We start from the raw sequence: 26479 nt of genomic DNA, 5'->3' as shown, positions 1-26479 counted from the left end.
TCTTTGTCCTCTCCAGACATCTCTGTCTCCTTCAGACCCCTCTGTCCCCCTTCACAAACCTCTTTACCCTCCAGGCATTTCCAGATTTAGGGGTCAGGAGAGGGACAGAGTAGTTTGTCCCTTCCAGACTCCTATGTGCCTCTCCAAACCCCTCTGTCCCCTTCACATACCTATGTGCCCACTCCAGACATTTCAGTCCCCCCTCCAGACCACTCTGCCTTCCAGGCTTCTCTGTCCCCTTCAGACAACTCTGTCCCTTTAAAACTTCTGTTACCTCTAGACTCCTCTATTCTCTCCAGACCCCTCTGTCCTCTCCAGGATCCCCTGTCCCCGCAAGACACATCTGTCCCCTCCAGACACCTGTGTCCCCTCCATAATCCTCTAACCCCTGCAGACCCATGTCCTTTTCCACACACCTCTATCCTTTCCAGACCCCTCTAGCGCCCCAGACCCATTGGCCCCTTTTTCACACACCTCTGTCCCCTCCAGACTTCTGTCCCACTCCAGACCCCCTCTGTCTCATCCAGACTCCTCTGTCCCTTCTAGACCCCTCTGTCCCCACTAGACCGACTCAGTCTCCTTCTGAATATTCTGTGCCTCTGTCCAATCCACACACCACTGTACACCTCCAGTCAGTTTGTCCCCCTTTAGACACCTCTGTCCCCCTCTAGACCACCTCTGCCACTTCAGACTCCTCTATCCCCTTCCGATCCCGCTGTCCCTCTCCAGACCCTTCTGACTCCCTACAGATCCTGTTGTCCCTCTCCAGACCCCTATGTCACCTCTAGAATCCTCAATCCCCTCCAGACCCCTCTTTCCTCTCCAGGATCCTCTGTCCCCTCCAGACACCTCTGTCCCCCCAGACACCTCTGTCCCCTCTAGAACCCACTGCCCCTCCAGATCCCTCTAACCCCTGCAGACCCATCTGTCCCTTTCCACACACCTCTATCCTTTCCAGACCCCTCTATCCCCCCCAGACCCATTGGCTCCTTTCCACATACCTCTGTCCCCTCCATACTTCTGTCTCACTCCAGACCCCCTCTGTCTCATCCAGACTTCTCTGTCCCATATAGACCCCTCTGTCCCCTCTAGACCAACTCTGTCTCCTTCTGAATATTCTGTCCCTCTGTCCAATCCACACACCACTGTACACCTCCAGTCAGTTTGTCCCCCTTTAGACACCTCTGTCCCCCTCTAGACCACCTCTGCCACTTCAGACTCCTCTATCCCCTTCCGATCCCGCTGTCCCTCTCCAGACCCTTCTGACTCCCTACAGATCCTGTTGTCCCTCTCCAGACCCCTATGTCACCTCTAGAATCCTCAATCCCCTCCAGACCCCTCTTTCCTCTCCAGGATCCTCTGTCCCCTCCAGACACCTCTGTCCCCCCAGACACCTCTGTCCCCTCTAGAACCCACTGCCCCTCCAGATCCCTCTAACCCCTGCAGACCCATCTGTCCCTTTCCACACACCTCTATCCTTTCCAGACCCCTCTATCCCCCCCAGACCCATTGGCTCCTTTCCACATACCTCTGTCCCCTCCATACTTCTGTCCCACTCCAGACCCCCTCTGTCTCATCCAGACTCCTCTGTCCCTTATAGACCCCTCTGTCCCCTCTAGACCAACTCTGTCTCCTTCTGAATATTCTGTCCCTCTGTCCAATCCACACACCACTGTACACCTCCAGTCAGTTTTGTCCCCCTCTAGACACCTCTATCCCCCTCTAGACCACCTCTGCCCCTTCAAACTCCTCTATCAGCTTCAGACCCCACTGTCCCTCTCCAGACCCCTCTGTCCCCCTTCAGACCCCGTTGTCCCACTCCAGACCCCTATGTCCCATACAGACCACCTCTGTTCCCTCTAGGTCACCTTAGTCCCCTTAAAACTCCTCTGTCCCCTCTGTACCCCTCCACACAACACTGTACTCTTCCAGTCACTTCTGTCCCCCTTTAGAGTCCTTTGTCCCCCTTCAGACCCCACTGACCCTCTCCAGACCCCTCTGTTCCCTCCAGACTCCTCTGTCCTCTTCTACTTCTATGTCCTCCTACAGACCCCTTTGTGCCCTATAGACTCCTCTTTCCCCTTTCTGACCCCTCCAGCTGTTCTGAGCATGTTTATGGTTCCGTTTACATTAAGACCCAGAACTCTTTTAACCAGTATTCCCGTATAATTGATGATACTATCTATCTATCTATCTATCTATCTATCTATCTATCTATCTATCTATCTAACAGAATCACAGTAAATAATAAAGTAAAAATATGAATAAAATCTCACCACTATCCTATTCATATACTAGATGAAATTACAAAGCCCTAAACTATAAGATTTATGTCTAAATAAACAGTAGACACTGTCAGACCCATTTTAGGACATAGGGGGCACTTAATTTAAATTTATAGATCTATAAAACAGAAAAATTGTTTATTTCTTTCTTACTCTTCTCTTCAACGTTATCCATAATAACAATAAAGAAGAAAAGTCTATAAATGTAAATAAAATGGAAATACAAAAGAGACACAAATGTTACAAAATAAAACATTATAGCTGTTAACAAATCATAGCAAAAATAGTAGACTGTGTCGAATCATAAAGTGGTTCTACTGGATTTCTTTAATACACACCACAAAAAGTTACAGGGGTACCCAAGTTACAACAGATAATGGTACAACATAAATCAGAGAGATCCTGAAACGCATTGCACAAGCCCCGCCCATTTATATAGGGCACACCCCCAACCTACAGCATTTAAATCACAAATAATGCATTTGACCCACTAAAATTAATACAGACCCAGACTGGACCTCACAAATAAATACAAATACGGACTAGACTCCCGAAACTAATACAGACCGTAAAGCAGACCCCTAATTAAACACAATCGCAGACTAGACCCCACAAACTAATACAGACCCCAGACCGTACCCCTTAAATAAATACAAGCGCAGACTAGGTCCCCTAAACTAATACAGATCAGACCTTTTAAATAAATACAGAGCTACACTCCTAAGCTAATACAGACCCACTAAACTCATAAAGACCCAATCCCAGACCCCCTTAATAAAGACAGACCCCAGATCTCTTAAATACAGAACCCTTCACAACTCCTAAATAAATACAGTCCAAGACCCACTAAATAATGACCCAAGATCAGACCCCTAAATAAATACAGACCCATCATAGTTTGAGAAGCAGTGGCATACAGAGTAACGTCTTACCACAAATAGTCCATTTTCTGGGTGCTGCGGTTTTGGACATCCGCGGTCAGGATTAGGCTGTTTCTGATCAACTTCTTTTTTGTCTTCATCATCATTTATACAGAGCGCTCCTCTAAAAAGTAGATAAATAGACAGATATAAAATAAATAGATAGATAGTGCTGTAGAATTAACTTTCACTTAATTTACTTTCAAGAGATAGATAGATAGATAGATAGATAGATAGATAGATAGATAGATAGATAGATAGATAGATAGATAGATAGATTAGATAGATAGATATGAGATAAATTGATATGAAATGGATGTGCAATGTGTGACAGCAACAAACCCCATATAAGACCTATGGAAAACAATATTACATTACTGAAGCCATGGCAGTGAGAAAAAACAATACACCTTACCATATGTCACATTGAGAGTTTTAATAATAAAAATCAAAACAAAATATACATGGTCACCCATTCATAAAGTTGAACTCTGGTTAGTTATAAACATAAATGGTGTTGTCAGGCAGGGATTTTATTTCTATACACTAGAACAGGGATCCAAGGTCGGCATAAACGGCACCATGAAATGAAGATGAAAATCTAAGAAAAATTTCCTATCACAATCAACGTAACCTACAAAGGCAAATAAGCCTTAAAGGGAATGTGTCGCTAGAAATTTTTATTTTTTATTTTTTTTAGTTAAACAGTTAGTACATGATTAGACATTGTTCTAATTTTTTTAATTTTTTCACAAGTCCAGGAAATATTATAAATTAGATTCTAATTTATAACATTTCCGTGTGCTGGTCACTAGAGGGAGTAATTCCCAAAATTGCAGCATTGGCATGTGGTAAAGCAACCACATTGCTTTATGCTGCAAAATTTGAGAAGACACACTCGCTCTAGCGTCCTCAAACAATCCCCCCTCCTGTGCTAGGAGAAAGGAGGGGATTGAATGTTGAAACCTCCTAGACTGTGTGTCGCCATTTTTTGAGCGAATACACAGTGTAGTAGGCTTACATACAGTGGTAATCACACACAAAAACACGAACATACACAAACCTAACTTACCTGCTCCTGCCGCCGCCGCTGCCTCCGGTCCGTCCACTCGCTTCTGAACACATGTCCGGAAGCCGCGACCGGAAGTAGTCATCTTACTGTCCGGCCGCGGCTTCCGGTCCACAAGAAAATGGCGCCGGATGTCGCTCGGCCGAAGACCTTCCATTTGGACTGTGTGGGAGCGACGCATGCGCCGTTCCCACACATACGGCGTACAGCATAGTGAATGCGAACGGCTCCCGTTCGCATTCTCTATGGGGATGTATGTGCCGTATTCCATCTCTGTATGTGTCGTTAATCGACACATACAGAGATGAAAAACAAAATGGCAGCCCCCATAGTGAAGAAAAAGTTAGAAAAAAAAAAAAGTAAAACACAAACACACAAATAAATATATTTTTTTTAATAAAACACTAAAAGCAAATTGATATAAAAAAAATTTTTTTTGCGCCACCTTCCCTTTAAGTAATACTATACGTGGAAAAATCCACATTGAGTCCACACAGTCTCATTGTATTCAGCCTCTCTATCAATTGGAGTTCCCTCCGTTTTTGGATGGAAAAAACGTTTAGAAAAAAACGTGTAGACCTTCCAGTGTCTAAACATTATAGTGAAGATAAACACACGGAAAGAGACGTCAAAGTATATATTATTGATCACATCCCTCCTCCTCGACGAGGGGGCAATAGGGTGAGAATACTGAAACGGAGTGGATTAACACCATCTGTGTGATATGGAGTAACACCATTTGTGATTTTTCCATGTATGGTGTTACTTCAGGCTGATTTGCCTTCATTGGAGGTTACGTTGATCCTCTTATTCCGTATAGTATATTCATTGTACATTATAGGTCTATTTTAAGATTCTAATATGACTTTTTTTTCCTTATTTTTCTTAGATTTTCATCTTCATTTCATGGTGCCGTTTATGCCGACCTTGGATCCCTGTTCTAGTGTATAGACATAAAATCCCTGCCTGACAACACCATTTATGTTTAGAACTAACCAGAGTTCAACTTTATGAATAGGTGACCATGTATATTTTGTTTTGATTTTTATTATTAAAACTCTCAATGTGACATATGGTAAGGTTCATGGTTTTTTCTCACTCCCATGGCTTCATCAATGTGATATTGTTTTCCATTAGTATTTGACAACACGACATTTCTGTATACAAACTAACTGATGTTCCCGTCAATTTTGCCGTTTTAAGCTCCTGTTCACACAGGAGCGTTTATTGGTTAGCGGTAGATCCGCCTTCTGTTTTCCTAAAATTATGTCAATTGAGAGTTTTTTTTATCCCCCCCTGCCCTTTCTTTAAACTTTCCCAACCGCTCCAATAGGTAGGCTCCTGTTCAGACATGAGCACATTAGCGGTATATCCGCCACTTTTATGTTGAATGAAGATGTGCGTTAAGAATATGGTTCCCTTATTCATCAGATACTCTGGTTAATACTCTCCCCTCTCTTTTGCTTATCCAGCTAATGTAATTACATTAGTTATCGTGTATGCTAGTTATTGCTAGGCAACAGCCAGACATAGCTTTTTCCCCTTTCCAATATCATACCTCCCAACTTTCAAGTATCACAAAGAGGGACAACCGATGCAGCGCGTCGTGCCAACTCTTTTTTCCCCTCTCATACTCACCCGATTCAGCCCACACAGTATCATGCTCCCATAGTGCCTCCCACACAGTATAATACCATATAGCTGCCCCCACACAGTATAATGCCCTCTAGCTGCCAACATACTGTATAATGCCCCATAGCTGCCACCATACAGTATACAGCCCCATACATGCACCCATACAGTATAAAGCCAACACAGATGCCCCCATACAGTATAATGCCCACACAGATTCTCTCATGCAGAATAATGCCCATACAGATGCCCCATGCGGTATAGTGCCCAAACAAATTCACCCATACAACATAATGCCCCCATACAGTATAATGCCCCCTTAGCTGCCCCTTGTGCCAGTGCCCTTGTAGATAGTGACACAGTGCCCATGTAGATAGTCCCCATGTACATAGCGCCACAGTGTTCCGTGTAGATAGTGCCCGCATATAGTGCCACAGTGTCCATGTAGATAGTGCCACACCCCCTTGAAGATAGCGCCACCCCCTGTCGATAGCACCATTGGGACTCCCTCTAGCAGCGGAATCCCCAGCCTAGAGGGAAGCCCTGATGTCACTGACCATATATGGACAGTGACGTCAGTGGCTACTCCAAGAGCGGAATCCCCATTGCCGACTCTGGCCGGGGATTCTGCTCCAGGAGGAGCCACTAACGTCAATGTCTATATATGGACAGTGACCTCAGGGGTTTTCTCTAGGAGTGGGACCCCCGGCCAGATCATCGGCAATGGGGATTCCGCTCAAGGTGTAGCCACCAATTCTGAGGCAGGGAACCATCAGCTTCCTGCTTCAGAATTAGTTCACAGCGGAGGAGCAGAGGAAGCTTCTCCGCTCGCCGAGGACTCCACGGCCACATTGCTTTTAAGCGCTGTGCTCGAGGAAGCCCTTGATGGTACTGTCCATATATGGACAGTGATGTCAGTGGCTACTCCTTGAGCGGAATTCACGTTGCCGGCACTGGCCAGGGATTCTGCTCTAGGAGTAGCCACTGACGTCACTGTCCAAATATGGACAGTAATGTCAAGGGCTTCCCTGAGCACAGCGCTTAAAGTAGCACTGTGCCCGGGGAGTCCTCGGCGAGCGGAGGAGCTCCCTCTGCTCCTCCGCTATGAACTAATTCTGAAGCAGGGAGCTGATGTATGTATAAGGAGTTTATTGGGAACTTTGGTCGGATCCCTGAGGCATGCACCAACCTATATTTTTTGCTAGTGCTGCTGAACGGTGGATTTGTATATTTTTGTGTGTAGATAGATAGATACATAGATAGATAGATAGATAGATAGATAGATAGATAGATAGATAGATAGATAGATAGATAGATAGATAGATAGATAGATAGATAGATAGATAGATAGATATGGCATAGATAGATAGATAGATAGATAGATAGATAGATAGATATGAGAATGATAGATCGATAGACAGACAGACAGACAGACAGACAGATAGACAGATAGATAGATAGATAGTATATGGTATGTCACAAATTGTAGGAGCAGTAGGCTGTGATATAAAATACATGACATTAGTGGTTACATTACAGCTGAATTCAAAGTTCCCCACAACAATACCTAATAGTGCAGCGGCCACATACCATAACAAATAGAAGACATTGACTTAACCCGCTACCATTATAACTACGCTCCATACAGTGGCCAAACAATAATTACATTTAGTCCACATATTAAAGGGCACAACGAAAACTATCTCACACAATAAAGCCATAAAGTACAAATAATAGGATGATAAAATGTGTAATAGCGACACACAGGGAGCAAATACTAAGTCCATAGAAAAATATCAGATGTATAAAGTGCCGGCATGTCATTCTAAAAAAAAAAAATCACGACTATAATGTCTATAGAGGTAGTAAGCAGCGGATATGTTCAGTTTGTGCATTATTTGTGGGTGTGGTCATGACAATTAAGGGCGTGCTTATGCAAATGATGGCTGTGGTAAGTTATTTCTAGGCTGCATGTTCATGCAAAGGAAAAAGTTTCGGAAATGTAGATACCCTGGCCGAGGGAATTGATGCAAAGCCCCATTGAAGTGGAACGGACTGGCTTAGTAGGGGATGCAGTTATAACTCAGAGCTGCGGTCCCTTCATTCTCAGGTGTGTGGGGGTCTCAGAGGTCAGATCTCTCACCAATTATAAAGTGATGGCATATCCTAGCAATATGCAATTACTTTATAAGATGGGAATAACCCTTTAACTGTGTGTTTCAGGGGCGTTACTTGGGTCTTAAAAGTTTGGGGGCATATGTCACCCCGCAAAACGAATAAAAAAAAGATGTGCTGTATAATACTGCTGTAAGAATTGTACAGCAATTGTAGGGAAAAATAAGAGCTGCCACCAGCTGAGTACTATTGCTTACTATTTATGGAGGTGGAGTATAGAATGTGTAGAGGCGGCGGGCAACTCCTGTTTGGGCAGAATTGGTACCCCACATTACTGCGGATGGGCAATGTGTCCTGTGCAGTTGCACCGGTCTCCCACCAAGGGTCAGATTATATGTAGGGCAACCGGAGAGCGTACATCTACTGGAGTGGCCACTGCTGCCAGCCCACGCCTGCCACATGTGCCAACCCTTGTGGGATTTTTTTCACTCCCTCCAGATTTCCTTTCTGAATCTACCCCTGGGAGTAGCACATGACAGCATAGGGGCAGCCAGTTAAAAGGGGAGAAGAGTGTGGACCACAATACAAAGAGAACTTGAAAAGAGTGAGTATGGCAGGCTTCGGCGCTGCGCACCCGGGTGTCTCTTTTTGAGAGCTAGGGTTACCGATAAACATTTTTTAATTAAGGTGGGACCCCACCAGATATTTTGGCCAAGGGCCTCCAGCAACCTTAATCCGATCCTGCACATCTACCAGTCCCGGATATGAGTACCAGTCCGCTGTGCAGTGTCGCTTGCACAAACATGATCTGCATCCCAAGAAAACTTCGATCTGTTCTCCGTGTCATCGGCTCATATTCACTAAGCAGTTGACTCCAGTTTTTGGCATAAACGGTGACAAATAAGGCGCAAATGGTTACGTGCAACAAAAGGTGGTAACTTTTTTACTTTTATCGTCAGTCGTCAAATTTGAAAAGTGAGGAGTAAAGTCAGCGTGGTCTCCAAAGAGACATAGTTTAAGGCAAATTTATTAACTAAAACACATTAAAAGGTGTACATTTCTGATGTCAATTTAAATTTATCCATCTAGACAGATGTAAATTGGCCAAATGTATTAATAGGCTTGCACCTTTAATAAATTTGTCACAAACGGCTCCAATTATCTCCTATAACTAAACTAGAGTAAAAAAAATGCCAGTCTTAGGAAATGTGGGCCAATATTTCAATATTTTACACCGCACTGGGTCAGAGGTCAGAGATGTTTTGGGATAAAGTGTTGTGGTCAGAAGGAAGATTGAACCTGGTCTACAATGACCAAGAGTGAAGAGTCCACCTTGTCACTATCCAGCCCTGGAGCTGTTTTGTTGTATTTTGGGGCTGTGAGTGTCACAGGAAATGTTATACGGACAGAGATAAGAATGGATCCTAATACAACAACTCCTGGAAGCCAATGGCTCACAGTCAGTGAAGAAACTGGTCGTTAACACATGATAATTTTACATCTTCGGTGGGTGTCATGTAAAAAATATGGAGACCAGGTCAGGGTTATAGCTATAGGGGGTACAAAGGTAGCAGTCACTGTGTGGCCCTGGAGACTGAGGGCACCCAAGGGCCCCTCTGTCATATTAGAAGACACTAGTATTAAAAATGACACATGGTTAGTGTGTGAGTGTGTGTGTGTGTGTGTGTGTGTGTGTGTGGGGGGGGGGGGGTTTGTTACAGATTATTTACCTTGCTCTGATTCAGTGGCGCACGTATGAAAATGGAGCAAGTCTATAAAGGAAGAGCAAGGTGGAGGGAGTTGCTTTGGCTCCATATGAAAATAGAGCGAGTCGTTTTGGCGTAGCATGTGGTAAGAAGTGTCATAGAGTCGTCAGAGAGAGTCAAAGTGACGAGTGTAGGGAGAGAATCTGTCAGGTGCGACTGTAGGAAATGCACAAAAATGATCGCGAGCACAGAGTCTGTGAGAGGATTGGGTTATGCCAGTGTTAGCTGCTGCAAAGGCAGCCCTGAGTAGCCTGCTAAGCAATTCCAGACCACTTCCAGCGTCTTGACCCTACCGGACTACCTTGTATCTTGGGTCTGCTGGCAATAGTGATCCGTGATCGGAAGAGACCCTGTGAGTGTGGATTCTGAGAGTGGTTTTGGACCAGTTTAAGAGAAATCATTTAACTAGGGCAAGTGATGGCCACTCAGCCCTGCCCGAACAAGTGCCTAAAGGACCAGAGATTGTAACTGCCAGGACAGGTGCCCACAGCCAAGCTGTGCTTCTGACTTCACCTTGGCTTCTGCTCCAGACGTTTCTTACAGCATACTGACCTCCAATCAGTGACTACTCTGGGGACCACGACTTGGAAATCCAGCTGGGAAAGTCCATACCTTCTTGCAGGAGTTAAAGGCGAAAAAAGAGGAGATTTCATAGACTCCACACCTCAGTTTAGCGAGCGCCAATCCAATTGTGGCTCAAAAATCCACTTCTCTGTTCAGAACAGTAAGAACAGATTTTGCTCTGAGCTGCAAGGGCTTCAAGTTACTCCTCGAAACAAGGTGTTTGCTATTTTTATTGAGGTAAAAGTTTTAAAAAAAGAAACAAAGGCAAACTAATGCCGATATGTCATTATTTTTTTGTTTTATATTTTTTTGAACAATTGTTTTTATCCAAATTTTTTCAAAAAGTACAGTTGAGAATATAACAGAAGTAGAAAAATTCCAGATCAGTCAGATATCTGACATCATTCAAAATAAACCATGGAATAGATTTTAAAAGTAATAGCAAATAGTCATCAGCTCCCTGACCCATCATGGGTTTCATGGGGAAAATGTAAGGAAAATCTAACCTGAGCTTAAGAGCACAATAACAGAGAAAGTAAAGGCCTAAAATGGCCGGTAGAGCAGAGAGAAGAGTAGTGAGAAAAGAAAGGACAAGACGAAAAGAGGTGGCAAGGGAGTTAAAGCGGAGGAAAGGAAGGTCCATCAGACAGGGCAGGGTTGAATACACCCATCGGTAGAGGTATTTATGGAGATCATGGCTATTCATAGGAGATCCAGCATGACTAAATGCATTGGAATTGTCTTGTATATCTGAAATAATAGAGGTGAGTTTCTACAGATACCAAGAGTGGTTCCTCTTGAGTTCAGAGAAAGGTTATTACTTTTCCAGTTGTGGGTAACTGTGCTAGGAATATAACAGATATAAAAAAAAATTAGGATAGTTTGGGTATGCATACAATACATTATTAAGGGCAGCATCCCATGGACTTGTAGGGATGCTATGTTCTGTCAAGAAAAATTTCACTGAAAATGTCCTGATCCCCAGCCACTTAACCCTAGGACATGTCGACCAAATGTGGAGCATGTCTCCGGTGGTAGAATGGCCTCAAAAACAATTGGGAGGATAGCGCGGGACAGTAAAGTCAATTCGCATCGGTGTGAGATACCATCTGGTTAGATTTTTTCAGTTGGTTTCAATCATGAGAGTATTGAGAATCCCCTTTGAGCAAGAGGGACGAATTTGGGACCATCAGGAATCAGACAGGGTGGACCCCAAATCCGATTCCCATTTAGTAACGTATGAGAGTTGGGAGTCAAATGGAGCATGGATTAGGCCAGAATAAATCATTGTTATAAGATTTGGAGAGTGGAGGGATGATTTACACCTTTGTTCAAATGGAGTAAGTATAAGAAGCGGAGGAGAGGATGGATAAGACAAGGTGCTTCAGATGGAGATATCTAAAAAATGTCAACGAGGATAAATTTAATCACTCCTGAAAGCAGGAAACAGTTTAATGCCATCCGTCATCAGAAGATGAGGACCTTAGTTATACCTACCAGTGACCACTCTCGAAAAGCTGAGGGATTTTTTTCCCTACCAGGATTATTACATAGAGAGACTAATGGGAAGTGAGGAGAAATAAAACCAGCCGAATACTTCACCCCATCCCACACACTAAATTTGTGGCAGATAATACGGCTGTTAATGTGAAAACTATGAGGGGGGATACAGAGAAGATTATCTAGTGTAAACCTAAAAGCGTATAGGGCACAATTAACACAAGTAGATAGGAAAAATAGAACAATTTTATTGAGAAAATACAACATTAAAAGATGGGTCGTACTGAGCAAAAGCACAGAGACGTCTGACACTTGCAGAGAACATACAAACACAAGGGGATAAATGACAAAGTCAAAAATATATATTCTTGATCTGGGTGCAAATGGCCTGATCACATTGATGATTTTGTTATGCGTTATGTGTGGATAGGGTGTAAATTTAACCAGCACATGGGTTATCAACAATAAATGAACAACTATGGTCCAGAAATGACAATGATGTGCTAGCAATACAGGATACAGGCAAGTTAGGTGGAAAAAAACCAAAGCAAAGAAGCATGTAACATACCCATTGTGGTCCTCTGCTTGGAGAGAACGTCAGTCCCGACGCGCGTTTCGGCGAAATGCCTTCGTCCGGGGGTGTCGTCTCTCCAGCAGGAAACTCCTCATTTAAAGTGTGTGGCCAACCAATCTAGTGTCAGAGGGTGGCACTCTTAGGCTTCTAGAGCTAGCTATAGAGTAGGACTGGGGGTGACATGGTTTAAGGCCAGTTGGGAAATTTGTGCCGCTTGGTAGTATTTAGTTAAATTTGGCACTGCCATTCCTCCTTTGGATTTGTGTCTGAAGAGGGTGGCTCTTTTCACTGTAGGAACTAAGCCCTGCCTAACAGATTTGATTGCCACACGTTGTATGGTTCGTAAAAAATGGCAAAGGACTGCAACTGGGGGAAACCTTAAAAAATATAACAGTTTGGGTAACAGGGTCATCTTTATGACATTCATTTTTCAATCAGTGAAGTGATAATATTCAGTTTCACAGTAGGCTGTAAAATGAGTGGTTTGTTCATTTTATTGGTCTGAGTGTTGTGCTGACATCTAGTGGCCACTGAAAAAACTGTAATATTTTGTAATCTATTATAACATGGTCAGACACAAAATGAACACTGCCCAAAAAACTTGTTTGGTGCACATTTGAAGGCTCCATTTTAAGAAGTTTCTTGTGTTGTTACCAGACACCAGAGAACATTGGAAATGAGCCAGGAAGCAAAGAAACAGATTTCATAAATGTAATCTGTATTCATCATCTGTAACTCAACTGTTCCCTATTGCTTTCCTAAACTCGTCTCATTGGAGAACTCTGTGTTCAATGTGTGTATTTAATTTATTTATGGCTTTTGATAACAATTCTGACTCAAATTTGCCCACCAGGAATTTACAACCCTCAGAAGTGACAATTTCTGGTCTTTGAAACACATTTCATATTGTTGTTTAGATTTCAATAATCGTAGAAGATTTAAGGACTGGAAACCAAACCGGTTCTGACAAATCTCTAGTTATTTCTTACTAAAACTGTGGATTAGAGAATGAATTCAGAAAACTATGAGAAGGAACAAACAACTTGATGGAAGGATAACTTGAAAACACCATGTTTTTACTAGCGCCGTTAAAGGGTTTCTCTCCTTTGGTCAATCGCTACTTGTTAAAAAAAGAGTCCTTGGCAATAAGCAGATCACAAAAAAGGGGAATAGCTAGGGGGGAGGCGGGGCAAGTGCCCTGGGCGTAACTAAAAGGGAAGGTAGGAGAAGGCGCCAGGGCCGCACCCTCTATGACGGCAGCCGGCTGCCTCTCTGAGGGGGCGGCGGCGCCACTGAAACCAGCCATCACCACCCCGTCCTGCACTATAGGCGATGAATAGCCGGGTACGTTCCGTGCCCGGCCATGCAGCACCTTTCAACATCTCAGAGCTGTGTACGTCTGGGAGCAGTGTACAATTTACTGCAAACCTATATGGCAGAGGTTGCACTAAATTGAGATGTATTTGTTCTGGTGCTGTATTTATGTACTGAGCTTGGTTCTCGTGCTGTATTTATGTACTGAGCTTGGTTCTGGCACTGTATATATGTACTGAGCTTGGTTCTGGCCCTGTATATATGTACTAATCTTGGTTCTGATGCTGTATATATGCACTGAGCATGGTTCTAGTGCTGTATAAATGTACTGAGCTTTGTTCTGGTGCTGTATATATGTAATGAGCTTTGTTCTGGTGCTGTGTATATGTAATGAGCTTGGTTCTGGTGTATATAGAACAATATTGCTTGTAAAATGTGTTTTAAAAAAATTTGGAAAAAATGACACCTTATTGATTTCATGAGAAAACAAACATGGCGAGGGGGAAGGAGATGTTGGGAAAGAGTATGGGGGGGGGGGGAAACTGAATTTTTGTCCCGGGTGCTGGTGAACCTAGCCACGCCCCTGCTGAGACACCCAACGATCAGCTGTAATCTGTGGGGAAACCTGTCAGTAAGTGTCCAATTATTCTGCAGTACCACCACAGGTGAAATTAAGCATTACACAGTGTTCAATCATTTTAATGTGTTGTTTGTGTAATGCAGGACAGGACAGGTCCTCCAGAGCGAGAGATGCTCTTTATAACAGCTCTCCACTCTGACCAAGAGATGAGGATCCTGAACAGAGGACCCCATCTATTATCTCAAAATTCACTAATAGGGTGTATGAAAATAGGTTTGCTAAACTGGACCACGCCTATTAAGGGATTTACTGCGCTGCAGGTGGGTAGTCTTTTTTTTAATCGTTCCTGCCTTTTTGATCTGTGTATACACAGTACTGAATGAGCGCTGTATATACAATTAGAGGCAGTGTCGCTGCCCCTACTGATCTCGGTGATCACATCACCAGGACAACTGTCAGGTGAAAGTGCTGTTGGGTTTAACTAGACCAAGCAGAGTCCTGATTGTGACAACTGTCAGATGATCAGGGCTGTTTTCCCCTATTACAGCCCCAGTAACAAGAGAAATATGTAATGTATAAAAATAAAGTTATAGTAAAAAAAAATCTAAAAGTAAAACAAATAATAAAACAACACTAAACAAACTATGAAAAACCTAATAACCCCCTCTAAATATGTCCGAAGCCCTCGCACTGATACATTTACGCCAAAATGTTAAACTATATCGACACAAACATAAATTCTATTTTAGGGTTCCTCTATGAGATTTCTTAATACTAATTTCTTCTAATTTTAATATGTTTAACTTTATCAGACTTTTGTGTGATAAATTTGGTGCATCTTGCTAGCTGTGTTAGAACTTTTCATTTCCTTATGCCACCTCTTGGCTTGCATACCTTACAGCAAAATTTTGCACCAAAAAATAAATAAAATTGCATAAGCCGCTGCATTTAACGACTTCTCTTAGCCATGCCCCTTTTTCTAGACACTTTTCAAAAAAAATGTTTAGGAAGGTGAAAAAAAGTGTCTAAAACACATAATAAATTTGAGACACAGCCAGTGGTGGATTGAGCAGATCATAGGCACTGAGCGGTTACCCAAACTTGGGCCCCCCTTCTCCACCGCTGCCCTGCCGCGCCGTAACTATTGTTAATACTACTTTTTTGTGCAAGCATTAACAAATGGGTGTTATAATTCCCCTTGTCAAAGGATTGTGTCCCTACATACTGCCAGTCTCCAACCATCGCTGACAGTGTCAAACTGTGCAGGGACACATGCTCCTAACAAGGGGAATCGTAACCTCCATTTGTCTATCAGTCCTGGACTGCACAAAGACTTTTTGTGAAATACAAGGATTTCCTATACTAAACATGTCAGGAGAGTTGACAGATTCTCTATAAATCTAGTGACTCACAGGTGACATCTCCTCAGATTCTAGTAGTTTCTTTCCTCTTTTTTTCTCCATCCGGTACAGACCTCATGACGACTTTTCCCGGCCATTATCCATTTCTGAAGATTTTCTGCAGACACTCAGATGTCTTTGGATCCTCACTTTTCCAACATTTTTGCACCTATAAACGAAGATAAAATTCTCATGGTGCCACACACTGTGCCCCTAAATATAATAATAACCATACACTGCACCCCTGAATAAAATAGTACCAAACACTATGCCCCTGAATATAATTGTGTCAAACACTGTAAAGCTCCACATACACAGTGCCCCTTGTAAATGGCGCCACACACACCCCAGTAGATAGTGCCACACACAGCCCCTGTAGAGAGTGCCACACACTGCTGTAGATAGCATCACACAGCCCTCCTGTAGATAGCGCCACACAGCCCCCCTGTAGATAGCATCACACACACATCACCTGTAGATAGTGCCACACCCCCCGTAGATAGCGCCACACACAGCCCCTGTAGAAAGTGTCACACCCCCAGCCCCCTGTAGATAGCTCCACACAGCCCCCTGTAGATAGCGCCACACACACCCTACCTGTAGACAGTGCCACATCCCCTGTAGATAGCTCCACACACAGCCCCTGTAGATAGTGCCACACACACACACACACACACACACACACACACACACACACACACACACACTGTAGAAAGTGCCACACACAGTCCTGTAGAAAGTGCCCCACCCCCCTGTAGATAACATCACACACAGCCCCCCTATAGATAGAGCCACACAGCCCCCTGAAGATAGGGTCACAATCCCCTATAGATAGCGCTACACAGCCCCCTGTAGATAGTGCTTCACAGCCCTCCCTGTAAATGGTGCCACCCCCTATAGATAGCGCAACACAGCCCCCTGTAGATAGTACCACACAACTGCCTGTAGATAGCATCACACACACACCTCTTGTGTAGTGCCACAAATAGCCTCTAGTAGATAACGCCACACAACCCCCTGTAGATAGCACCACACACACACACACACACACACACCCTGTACATAGCACCACACACAGCCCCCTGTAGAAAGTGCCCCCCCTGGTATATAGCACCACACAGTCCTGTAGAAAGTGCCCCACACCCCCCTGTAGATAACATCACACACAGCCCCCCCCTATAGAGCCACACAGTCCCCCTGTAGATAGGGTCACAATCCCCTATAGATAGCGCTACACAGCCCCCTGTAGATAGTGCTTCACAGCCCTCCCTGCAAATAGTGCCACCCCCTATAGATAGTGCAACACAGCCCCCTGTAGATAGTACCACACAACCCCCTGTAGATAGCATCACACACATACCTCTTGTGTAGTGCCACACATAGCCTCTAGTAGATAACGCCACACAACCCCCTGTAGATAGCACCACACACACACCCCCTGTACATAGCACCACATAAGCCCCCTGTAGAAAGTGCCCCCCGGTATATAGCATCACACACAGCCCTGTAGATACTGCCACACAGCCCCACATAGATAGCGCCACACAGCCCCACAGTACATAGTGCACCACTCACACCCTACCTGTAGATAGCACCACACACAGCCCCCTGTAGAAAGTGCCACACCCCCCGGTATATAGCATCACAAACAGCCCTGTATATACTGCCACACAGCCTCCATATAGATAGCGCCACACAGCCCCCTTATAGATAGCGCCACACAGCCCCGTGTAAATAGTGCCACACACCCCTATAGGAAGTGCCTACACCCTACCCTGTAGATAGCATCACATACATAGATAGCGCCACACAGCCCCCTGTAGATAGCATTACACACACACCCTCTGTAGATAGTTCCACACACAGCCCCCCTAAAGATAGAGTCCACTGTAGAGAGTGCTACACAGCCTCCCTGTAAATAGTGCCACACACCCCTATATATAGCACCACACCCCACCCCGTAGAAAGCATCACACACAACCCCCCTATAGATAGCGCCACACAGCCACCTGTAGGTAGCATTATACACACACCCCCTGTAGAAAGTGCATCCCCCTGTAGATAGCATCACACACACACACACACACACACACACACACACACGCACACACACACACACACACACACACACACCTCTTGTGTAGTGCCACACACAGCCTCTAGTAGATAGCGCCACACAACCCCCTGGAGATAGAACCACACACACCCCCTGTAGATAGCACCACACACAGCCCCCTGTAGAAAGTGCCACCCCCCCCCCCCCGGTATATAGCATCACACTCAGCCCTTTAGATACTGCCACACAGCCCCCGTATAGATAGCGCCTCACAGCCCCCGTAAAGATAGCGCCACACAGCCCCCTGTAAATAGTGCCACATACCCCTATAGGAAGTGCCACACCCCACCCTGTAGATAGCATCACACACATAGATAGCACCACACAGCCTCCTGTAGATAGCATTACACACACACCCTCTGTAGTTAGTGACACACACCCCTGTAGATAGCACCACACGCAGCCCCCTTTAGAAAGTGCCACACACAGCCCCCTATAGATAGCGCCCCTCTAGATAGTGGCACACAGCACCCTGTAAATAGGGCCACACACCCCAGTTATATAGCACCCCACCCTGTAGAATGCATCACACACAGCCCCCCTATATTTAGCGCCACACAGCTCCTTGTAGGTAGCATTACACACACACACACCCACTGTAGAAAGGGCCCCCCCCCTCTAGATAGCATCACACACAGCCCGGTAGATTGTGCCACACAGCTCCCCTATAGATAGCGCCACACAGCCCCCCTGTAGCACCACACAGCCCCCTGTAGATGGTGCCAAAAAGCCCCCTGTAAATAGTGCCATATACCCCTATAGATAGCGCCACACCTCACCCTGTAGATAGTATCACACACATCCCCACTATAGATAGCGTCAAACAGCCCACTGTAGATAGCATCACACACACCCCCTGTAGATAGTGCCACACATAGCCCGTGTAGAAAGTGCCACACACACCTGTAGATAGCATCACACACAGCCCTGTTGATAGTGCCACACAGAGCCCTATAGATAGCATTACACAGCCCCCTGTAGATAGCATTACACAGCCACCCTATAGATTACGCCACACAGCCCCCTGTAGATAGCATTACACAGCCACCCTATAGATAGCGCCACACAGCCCCCTGTAGATAGCGCCACACAGCCCCCCTGTAGACAGTGCCACACACACCCCCTGTAGATAGTGCCACACACGCCCCATGTAGATAGTGCCACCCCCCTGTAGATAGCGCCACACACAGCCCCTGTATAAAGTGCCACCCCCTGTAGATAGCATCGCACACAGCCCTATAGCTAGTGCCACACAGCCCCCTGTAGAAAGTGCCACACAGCCCCCATATAGATAGCATTACACAGCCCCCTATAGATAGCATTACACAGACCCCTATAGATAGCATTACACGGCCCCTTGTAGATAGCGCCACACAGCCCACCAATAGATAGCACCACACAGACCCCCTGTAGATAGTGCCAGACAGCCCCCCTGAAGGTAGTGCCACACACAGCCCTCTGTAGGTAGCGCCACACACAGCCCCCGCAGATAGCGCCACACACACCCTACCTGTAGATAGTGCCATACACAGCCACTAGTAGAAAGTGCCACACCCCCCTGTAGATAGTGCTTCACACAACCCCATGTAGAAAGCACCACACACAGTCCCCTGTAGATAGCGCCACACACAGCCCCTGTAGATAGTGCCACACAAACCCACCCTGTAGAAAGTGGCACACACAGCCCTGTAGATAGTGCCCCACACCCCCCTGTGGATAGCATCACACACAGCCCCCCTATAGATAGCGCCACACAGCCCCCTGTAGATAGTGCAACCCCCTATAGATAGCGCCACACAGCCCCCTGTAGATAGTGCCACACAGCCCCCCTGTAAATAGGGCCACACCCCCTATAGAAAGCACCACACCCCACAATGTAGATAGCATCACACACTGCCCCCTAAAGATAGCACCACACAGCCCCCTGCAGATAGTGCCACACCCCTATAGATAGCACCACACAGCCCCCTGTAGATAGCACCACAGCCCCCTATAGATAGTGCCACACAGCCCCCTGTAGAAAGTGCCACAAACCCCTCTAGATAGCATCACACACAGCCCTGTTGATAGTGCCACACAGCCCCCTATAGATAGTATTACACAGCCCCCCTGTAGAAAGCGCCATGCAGCCCCCCTGTAGATAGTGCTACACAGCCCCCTGTAGATAGCGCCACACACAGCCCCTGTAGATAGCGCCACACACACCACCCTGTAGATAGCGCCACACCCCCCCTCTGTAGATATCACCACACAGTCCATGTAGATAGTGCCCCCACACCTCTCCAGTAGATAGCATCACACACAGCACCCCTATAAATACCGCCACACAGCACCTAGTAGATAGTGCCACACCTCGCTCCATAGATAGCGCCACACATCCTCCTCTGCAAATAGTGCCACACCCCCTATAGATAGCGCCACACCCCCTGTAGATAGCATCATACATCCCCTGTAGATAGCATCACACACAGCCCCCTATAGATAGCGCCACAGAGCCCCCTGTAGATAGTTCTACACTCCCCCTATAGATAGCGCCACACAGCCGCCTGTAGATTGTGACACAGCCCCCCTCTGTACATAATGCCACACAGCCCCCTATAGATAGTGCCACACAGCCCCCTGTAGATAGCACCACCCCTGTAGATAGCACCACCCCTTTGTTGATAGTGCCAAACAGCCTCCTGTAGATACGACACACAGCCCCCTGTAGAAAGCGCCACCCCCCTGTAGATAGCACCACACTTACCTGTCCCCGTTCCAGCACCGTCCTCTTCTCCGACGATGCAGGCCTGCTCTCTTCTGACCAAGCCGCATCCAGCGGAGCGACGCATCACGCCACCTGCATCACAGAAAAAATCCGGATGGCGGGGAAGGTAACTGATGATTTCTTTGCCTTGCCAGCGATGTCAATTGTATCCGCATCCAAAGGACACCAATACAATTGAGTCCAGGGGCCTTCAGTTTTGTCCGCGATTTGCAGCAGAAACTTAACAAAACTGCGATGTGGGCTTTGGGCGGCCATGGCCCCCCCGGGAGTCTTGGGCCCCCGGGCGACCGCCCATAACAGACCTATGGGGATCCGCCACTGGGCAAAGCATGTTTTCAACTTTTTTATGCATTTTGCGTTGTGTAAAAAAAAAAACCTCTCTGTCATGAAAAAACAATCTCTTTTAATAGCATAAAAAAAGTACACAGCAAGTGCGGGAAAGTCTTTTTAAAAGCGTCTGAACAAAAAACATAAAGGAGTTTATATGAAATCCAACCATTAAAGAACATTTTACGGTTTAAATATATGTGAAACACATTCGGCACATGCGACAGGAAAGTGCGGTTGCTGCTCCAGTGGCGTGGATTCGGCACTGCTGTTTCTATTTATATTTTCCCAAGTCCTTGACCCTGTAGTATTTAGTGTTATTTGTTAATTAAATCTTGAACTTTATTTCCGTCTCAAGTATGACCCTCTTGTTGTCTGGTTATGTTGCCAGGCAGACTGTTCCAGTACTCCACTGTTTCTGAGGTGCATCCAACCAAGCAGGGAGGGGGCACACTGACTGTAATTGGGTCAGAAGTTTAGAGATGGGGTTTTACCTTGGGTAGCTGACTAGGGGTTAATCAGTTTATAGTTTTCATTCCACTGGTAAATGGTTAAAACATGCGGATGCAACCACTTAGTGAACCTCCCTTTCACTGCATGGTATGATTTGGTACTGGTCACATATGGGCCAATAGTGTAAGGTTCTGAGCCTTGGCCCTGCACATGAGCAGGGGTTTATATTACAAGTATTATGTTGAGTTCTTCCTCTTTCTACTGGATCCTGGAGGCGAGTTGTGAGTACCACTGCCCTGTCCAGAAAAAGAGTGCCATGGCTGCTGCTGATGGTGATTTGATTGGGGCCTTTAGGGCTCATATCCTAACAGGGAAGGTTGGCTCAGCCACTTCCTTGCGTAGCTGGCTTCCCCACCTGCCGCTACAGCGATTCCGTCCACACATATTACTAACGCTGCGGGTGGCCGGCGGACTGCTAGGCAGACCCACCCTCCCGAGCGGCTTAGTCCCAGCACTCCATCCCCTGCTCTTATGCCCCGGCTAGCCCGTACTGCCCCCCAGACAAGTTGCGAGGCAGCGTGAACAGTTAGTTCCGCCCCTCATTTCCTCCCTCGCTGGCGGTGTTCGCCCGCCACTTTTTCCCGCTGCCACCAATATGGGAGGTCAGGCCAGCTCTTCCTCTGCCTCTGAGGTTGCCCCTACTCCCCCAGAGACACTGCATCCTCCTCCCCTGTACTTGATGCAGCAACAGGATGAGACCAGCACTATACCGGTCGATCATATAGTGAGAGAGCCTGGCATCACTCCCCTGGATTCTCCTCCCCTGCTCAGCCAAACTCATACTTCTATAGGAATATCACCTTTAATATCACCTCCATTGCCACAATTAACACCTGTAGTTTCTCATCCATTACCACAAGGTTATGAAAGGTCACGAGGTAGGAGACATAGATCCCCCTCATCCATCCTCTTCCCAGGGTTTCTATAGGCATAGTCGCCGTGGTTCCGCTGTGCATACTAGGCACCATTCCCGACACCATTCCAGGGTCTTCGGGAGAAGGCGGCACTCCAGATCCTCCAGGTGGCGTTCTCCCTCAACATCTGGGGCGTCATCCAGTGCATCTGAGGAGTCTGGTAGAGCGGTGCTCAGAAGACGAAAAAGGCAGCAGCCTAGACATGTTTCCAGGGCGCCTAGCCTGGTATCCAGATCTCCACTGCGACAGGATGCTAATACTACGCCAGTGACGTGTTTCCTTATACTGGGACTTGGGGAACGGGAGGTAATGGATCAGAGATTGTGTCTGCTTTAAAACTGTTTTAAATAAGCTCCCCCCCCCTGCTGTGGCCCCTGCGCTGAGCTGAACTTTTTATTTACTTTGAGTGTTTATAGTGCTTATAAATCGCATGGCGGTTCTGCATGATGGCGATATGACGAAGATTTCAGAAGGCGTCTAGGGTTACAACTGGAGATTGGTTGGGGAGTCAAATCAATTGACGTATGGTTGCGTCTTATGATGGCGCAAAAAAACACACCCCTTTCCATCAATGGCCGCTGGCTTTGCAGCTTCCTTTGCTCAGAGGTCTGTGGTCGTCGGCAGACCAGGCGCATGCTAGTTATACAATGAGGGACACTACAAGTATCCGGGGTTATGTAAATATAAGCATGAGTACTCTGCCTAGCCCCTAAGCTACCTACAAAGCAAAATACACACGGTGATGCAAAGGACCCCAGTGAGCGTAACCGCGATGGCGCCTTGACTAGACAAATACCCGGATAAGATAGCAGTAGCACAATTACGTTTTGGCTTCACTTTTGGTTTCTTTATACTGTTTAATCTGAGCAGACATTTTTATTTGCGGACAACTAAAATCGGCCCCCGGGGGTACTTAGGGAGAAGTTAGCCAAGGAAATATCTTTGTCCAGAATTGAAGGTCCTTTCGACCATCCACCCTTGCCAAACCTACGGGTTTCCCCTTTAGGCGTAGTTCTGAAGAAGGAAGTCGGTAAGTTCCGCCTTATTCACCATCTGTCATTTCCAAAAGGCCTATCAGTCAACGGTGGGATTTTGTCTGAGGATTCCTCGGTCTCTTACGGTTCCTTTGATCGCGCAGTAGCGTTGGTCAGGGAGGCGGACCGAGGTGGGAGGTGGGCCGAGCTGGCCTTATGTCAAAGTCTGACATTGAGTCTGCCTTTTGTCTATTACCAGTGCACCCAGATTGCTATTATCTGCTCGGATGTTTCTTTGAAAATAACTATTATTTTGATACTTGCTTACCGATGGGCTGCTCCATATCATGCCACTATCTTGAGTTGTTTAGCTCTTTCCTTGAATGGGTGGTGCGACATGAGATTGGCACACGGTCGGCAATCCATTATTTTGACAACTTTTTATTTGTTGCCCCGGGTGATAGTGATACCTGCCAATATATGCCCAGTACCTTTTACTTCTTCATGTCTCGTTTCGGTGTCCCTCTTTCCGTTGTAAAAACGGAAGGTCCTGCCACAAGGCTGTCCTTCCTGGGCATTGAAATTGACACTATGTTAATCGTTTTTAGATTACCGGATGATAAGCTTAGAAACTTTTTGACATGATAGAATGTTTTTGCGGAGTACCAAAGGTAACGTTAAAACAGATGCAGTCCCTGCTTGGCCTTTTGATCTTTGCTTGCCGGGTTATGCCGATGGGCAGGAATTTTCCTGCCATTTATCATTGGCTACCACGCCATCATATTCACCTCACCAAACCCTTAAAAGCTGACTAAAACTATATGGTGGAGTTTCCTTTGCAATTATAATGGTCATACATGTTTCAGGGCAGGAGAATGTCACAATGCGGAGTTATCTTTATACACTGATGCATCTGGCTCCTGTGGTGTTGGAGCTGTTTTTGGCTACACATGGTGCGCCTCCTCCTGGCCTGCGATATGGCCTAGTGTCGGCCTTTGCAGAAATCGTACTTTATTGGAGCTTTTCCCAATAATAGTGACAGTGGAAATTTGGGGTACATCATTTCAAAATCGTAACATTTGCTTTTGGTCCGATAATACCAGTGTGGTTGCTTGGATTAACAGTCTGTCTTGTTCTTCAACACTTGTTATATCGTTACTAAGGCATTTAGTGTTTCGTTGTTTGCAATATAATATTTTCTTCAGATCCAGACATGTTCCAGGTGTTAAAAATGTGATCACTAACTCTTTATCACGTTTTCAATGGCAAGAATTCCTCTCTTTGCTTCCCAATGCAGAGATGGTTGGCATACCCTGCCCGAGTCATTTATAAGAGTTGGTGGACCTCAACTGATGTCTCTCGTGGGTTCATCTGTAGCGCCTGCTACGTGGAAAAGGCATGGTAAGGCGTGGTTAGACTGGTTACAAGTTGTGAAAGGTCACAATGTTTCATCTTTGGATATGTTACGACTGGAGGTGACGGTTGAGTATTTACTGTCCTTACGATCTCTGAACGTATCAGGTATAGCAGTGCAGAAAAGATTATCTGGTATTTCATTTTATTTCAAATTACTGGGTTGGACAGATGTTGGCAAACGTTTTATAGTCACTCAGGCCCTAAAAGGCTGGAAAAAGTGTTATATTTTCCAGGAATCCCTATGCCCGGTTTCTTATCATTTGCTATGCCAATTAGTAATTGCATGTCAGAAAATCTGCTCATCCCCTTATGAGATTACTATGTTGTCCCTCAGTTTTAGTCTTGCCTTTTTCGATGCCTTTCGAATTAGTGAATTATTGCCTCCTTCCAAAACTAGACCCAGGGGCTTACAGCACACCGATGTAATTTTCAACAAAGAGACTGCTCGAATACGAGTACGTAGATCCAAAACTGACATATTTGGCCACGGAGTTTGGATCCCGTTGCGAGCTGTTGAAAGCATAGTCTGCCCGATTCGTTTAATTAATGAATATTCTGTTATTCGATCCAATCACACTCAATTCCTAGTGCATGTAGATAGTACCCCTCTCACGATATATCAATTTAGAACTTTGTTCACACAGTGCCTGATACTTTCAGGCGCCTCTCCAAAAAAATTAGGAACACATTCGTTTAGAATTGGTGCGGCCACTGAGGCCGCTAGGGCGGTTTATCTGATGCTGAGGTACAGCGCATAGGTCGTTGGCGTTCCGCTTGCTTCGCTAAGTATATTCTTCCGGATTTGTTGTTATAGCTCTGACATTTATATGCTTTTCTTTTAGACCAATTAAGCCCTCCGTATGGTTACTAGTGCATTCATACATATGTTGGGCCGCTCAACGGGCTGAATGCAGGCCTGGTGGCCGTGCTTTGGGTATTCGTGATATCACCATCTCATGGGTAGGAATACATGGTCTGAAGTGGTGCAAAATCCTTCCAGAAGTGGTAAACATCAGCAGAGGGGTCAACGGCCTGGTTATTGTAGTCTTTCATGCGGGGGGCAACGATCTCTGTTTCCTTAAAATGGCTGAGCTTATGACTATAATGCGCTCTGATATGGAGCGTTTTTCATCCTTTTTTCCTGAACTGATACTTGTTTGGTCGGAGATTGTCCCCCATGTGGTATGGCAGGGTGCGCGAGATTCAGATGCAGTGGAAAGAATTAGGCGCACAGTTAATGGCCGCATGTTCATATTTGTTAGGGCCCGTTCTGGTGTGGTTGTTCGGCATCGCTAAACTGGAAGGGGAAAATAGCAAATTGATGAGGAATGATGGGGTTCACCTCAACGATATTGGGGTTGATATTTTTCTCTCCGGGCTACGGGACGGAATTGAACAGGCACTATTTCTGCTGGGTGGGGGTCAGAACCCTGTGTGGGAGTACAAGGGCTCCTTCATGGCGGTCTTTTGAGACTTTGGTTGGTTTGAGGTGGAGCTATGAGGGCGGACTTGCCCGTCGGGAGTCTGGCGGTAGGCATAACGCCTCGTTAGCTACAGATAATATTATAGCGGTTTTTACAGCTAGGCGGTTTTTGCTTTTAAGTTTTATTAAAAGCTGTGGCCGATCACCCTCCAGCAAATATAACATTGGTGCCCTGGTCTTTATTTAATTTAGTTTATAAGGAAGCTACCCACACAGTTCACAGTTCCTTCACCCTGCTTGCAGTCTAAGC

General features: G+C 45.8%; 1 protein-coding gene across 1 annotated transcript in view; it reads right to left on the bottom strand.

The window, feature by feature from the left end:
* C6 (complement C6) overlaps nt 1-26479 on the bottom strand; it is a 122771-nt gene that overhangs the window by 11105 nt on the left and 85187 nt on the right. Inside the window, exon 13 of the mRNA XM_075842369.1 lies at nt 3218-3329. Within this exon, the coding sequence (XP_075698484.1) occupies nt 3218-3329 (112 nt within the window). The remainder of the gene's footprint in view (nt 1-3217; nt 3330-26479) is intronic.

This window comes from Rhinoderma darwinii, chromosome 1, assembly GCF_050947455.1.
Source record: "Rhinoderma darwinii isolate aRhiDar2 chromosome 1, aRhiDar2.hap1, whole genome shotgun sequence".
In the NCBI taxonomy this organism is placed as follows: domain Eukaryota; kingdom Metazoa; phylum Chordata; class Amphibia; order Anura; family Rhinodermatidae; genus Rhinoderma; species Rhinoderma darwinii.
The sequence above is the reverse complement of the archived record's forward strand: the minus strand, read 5'-3'. Positions and strand labels throughout refer to the sequence as shown.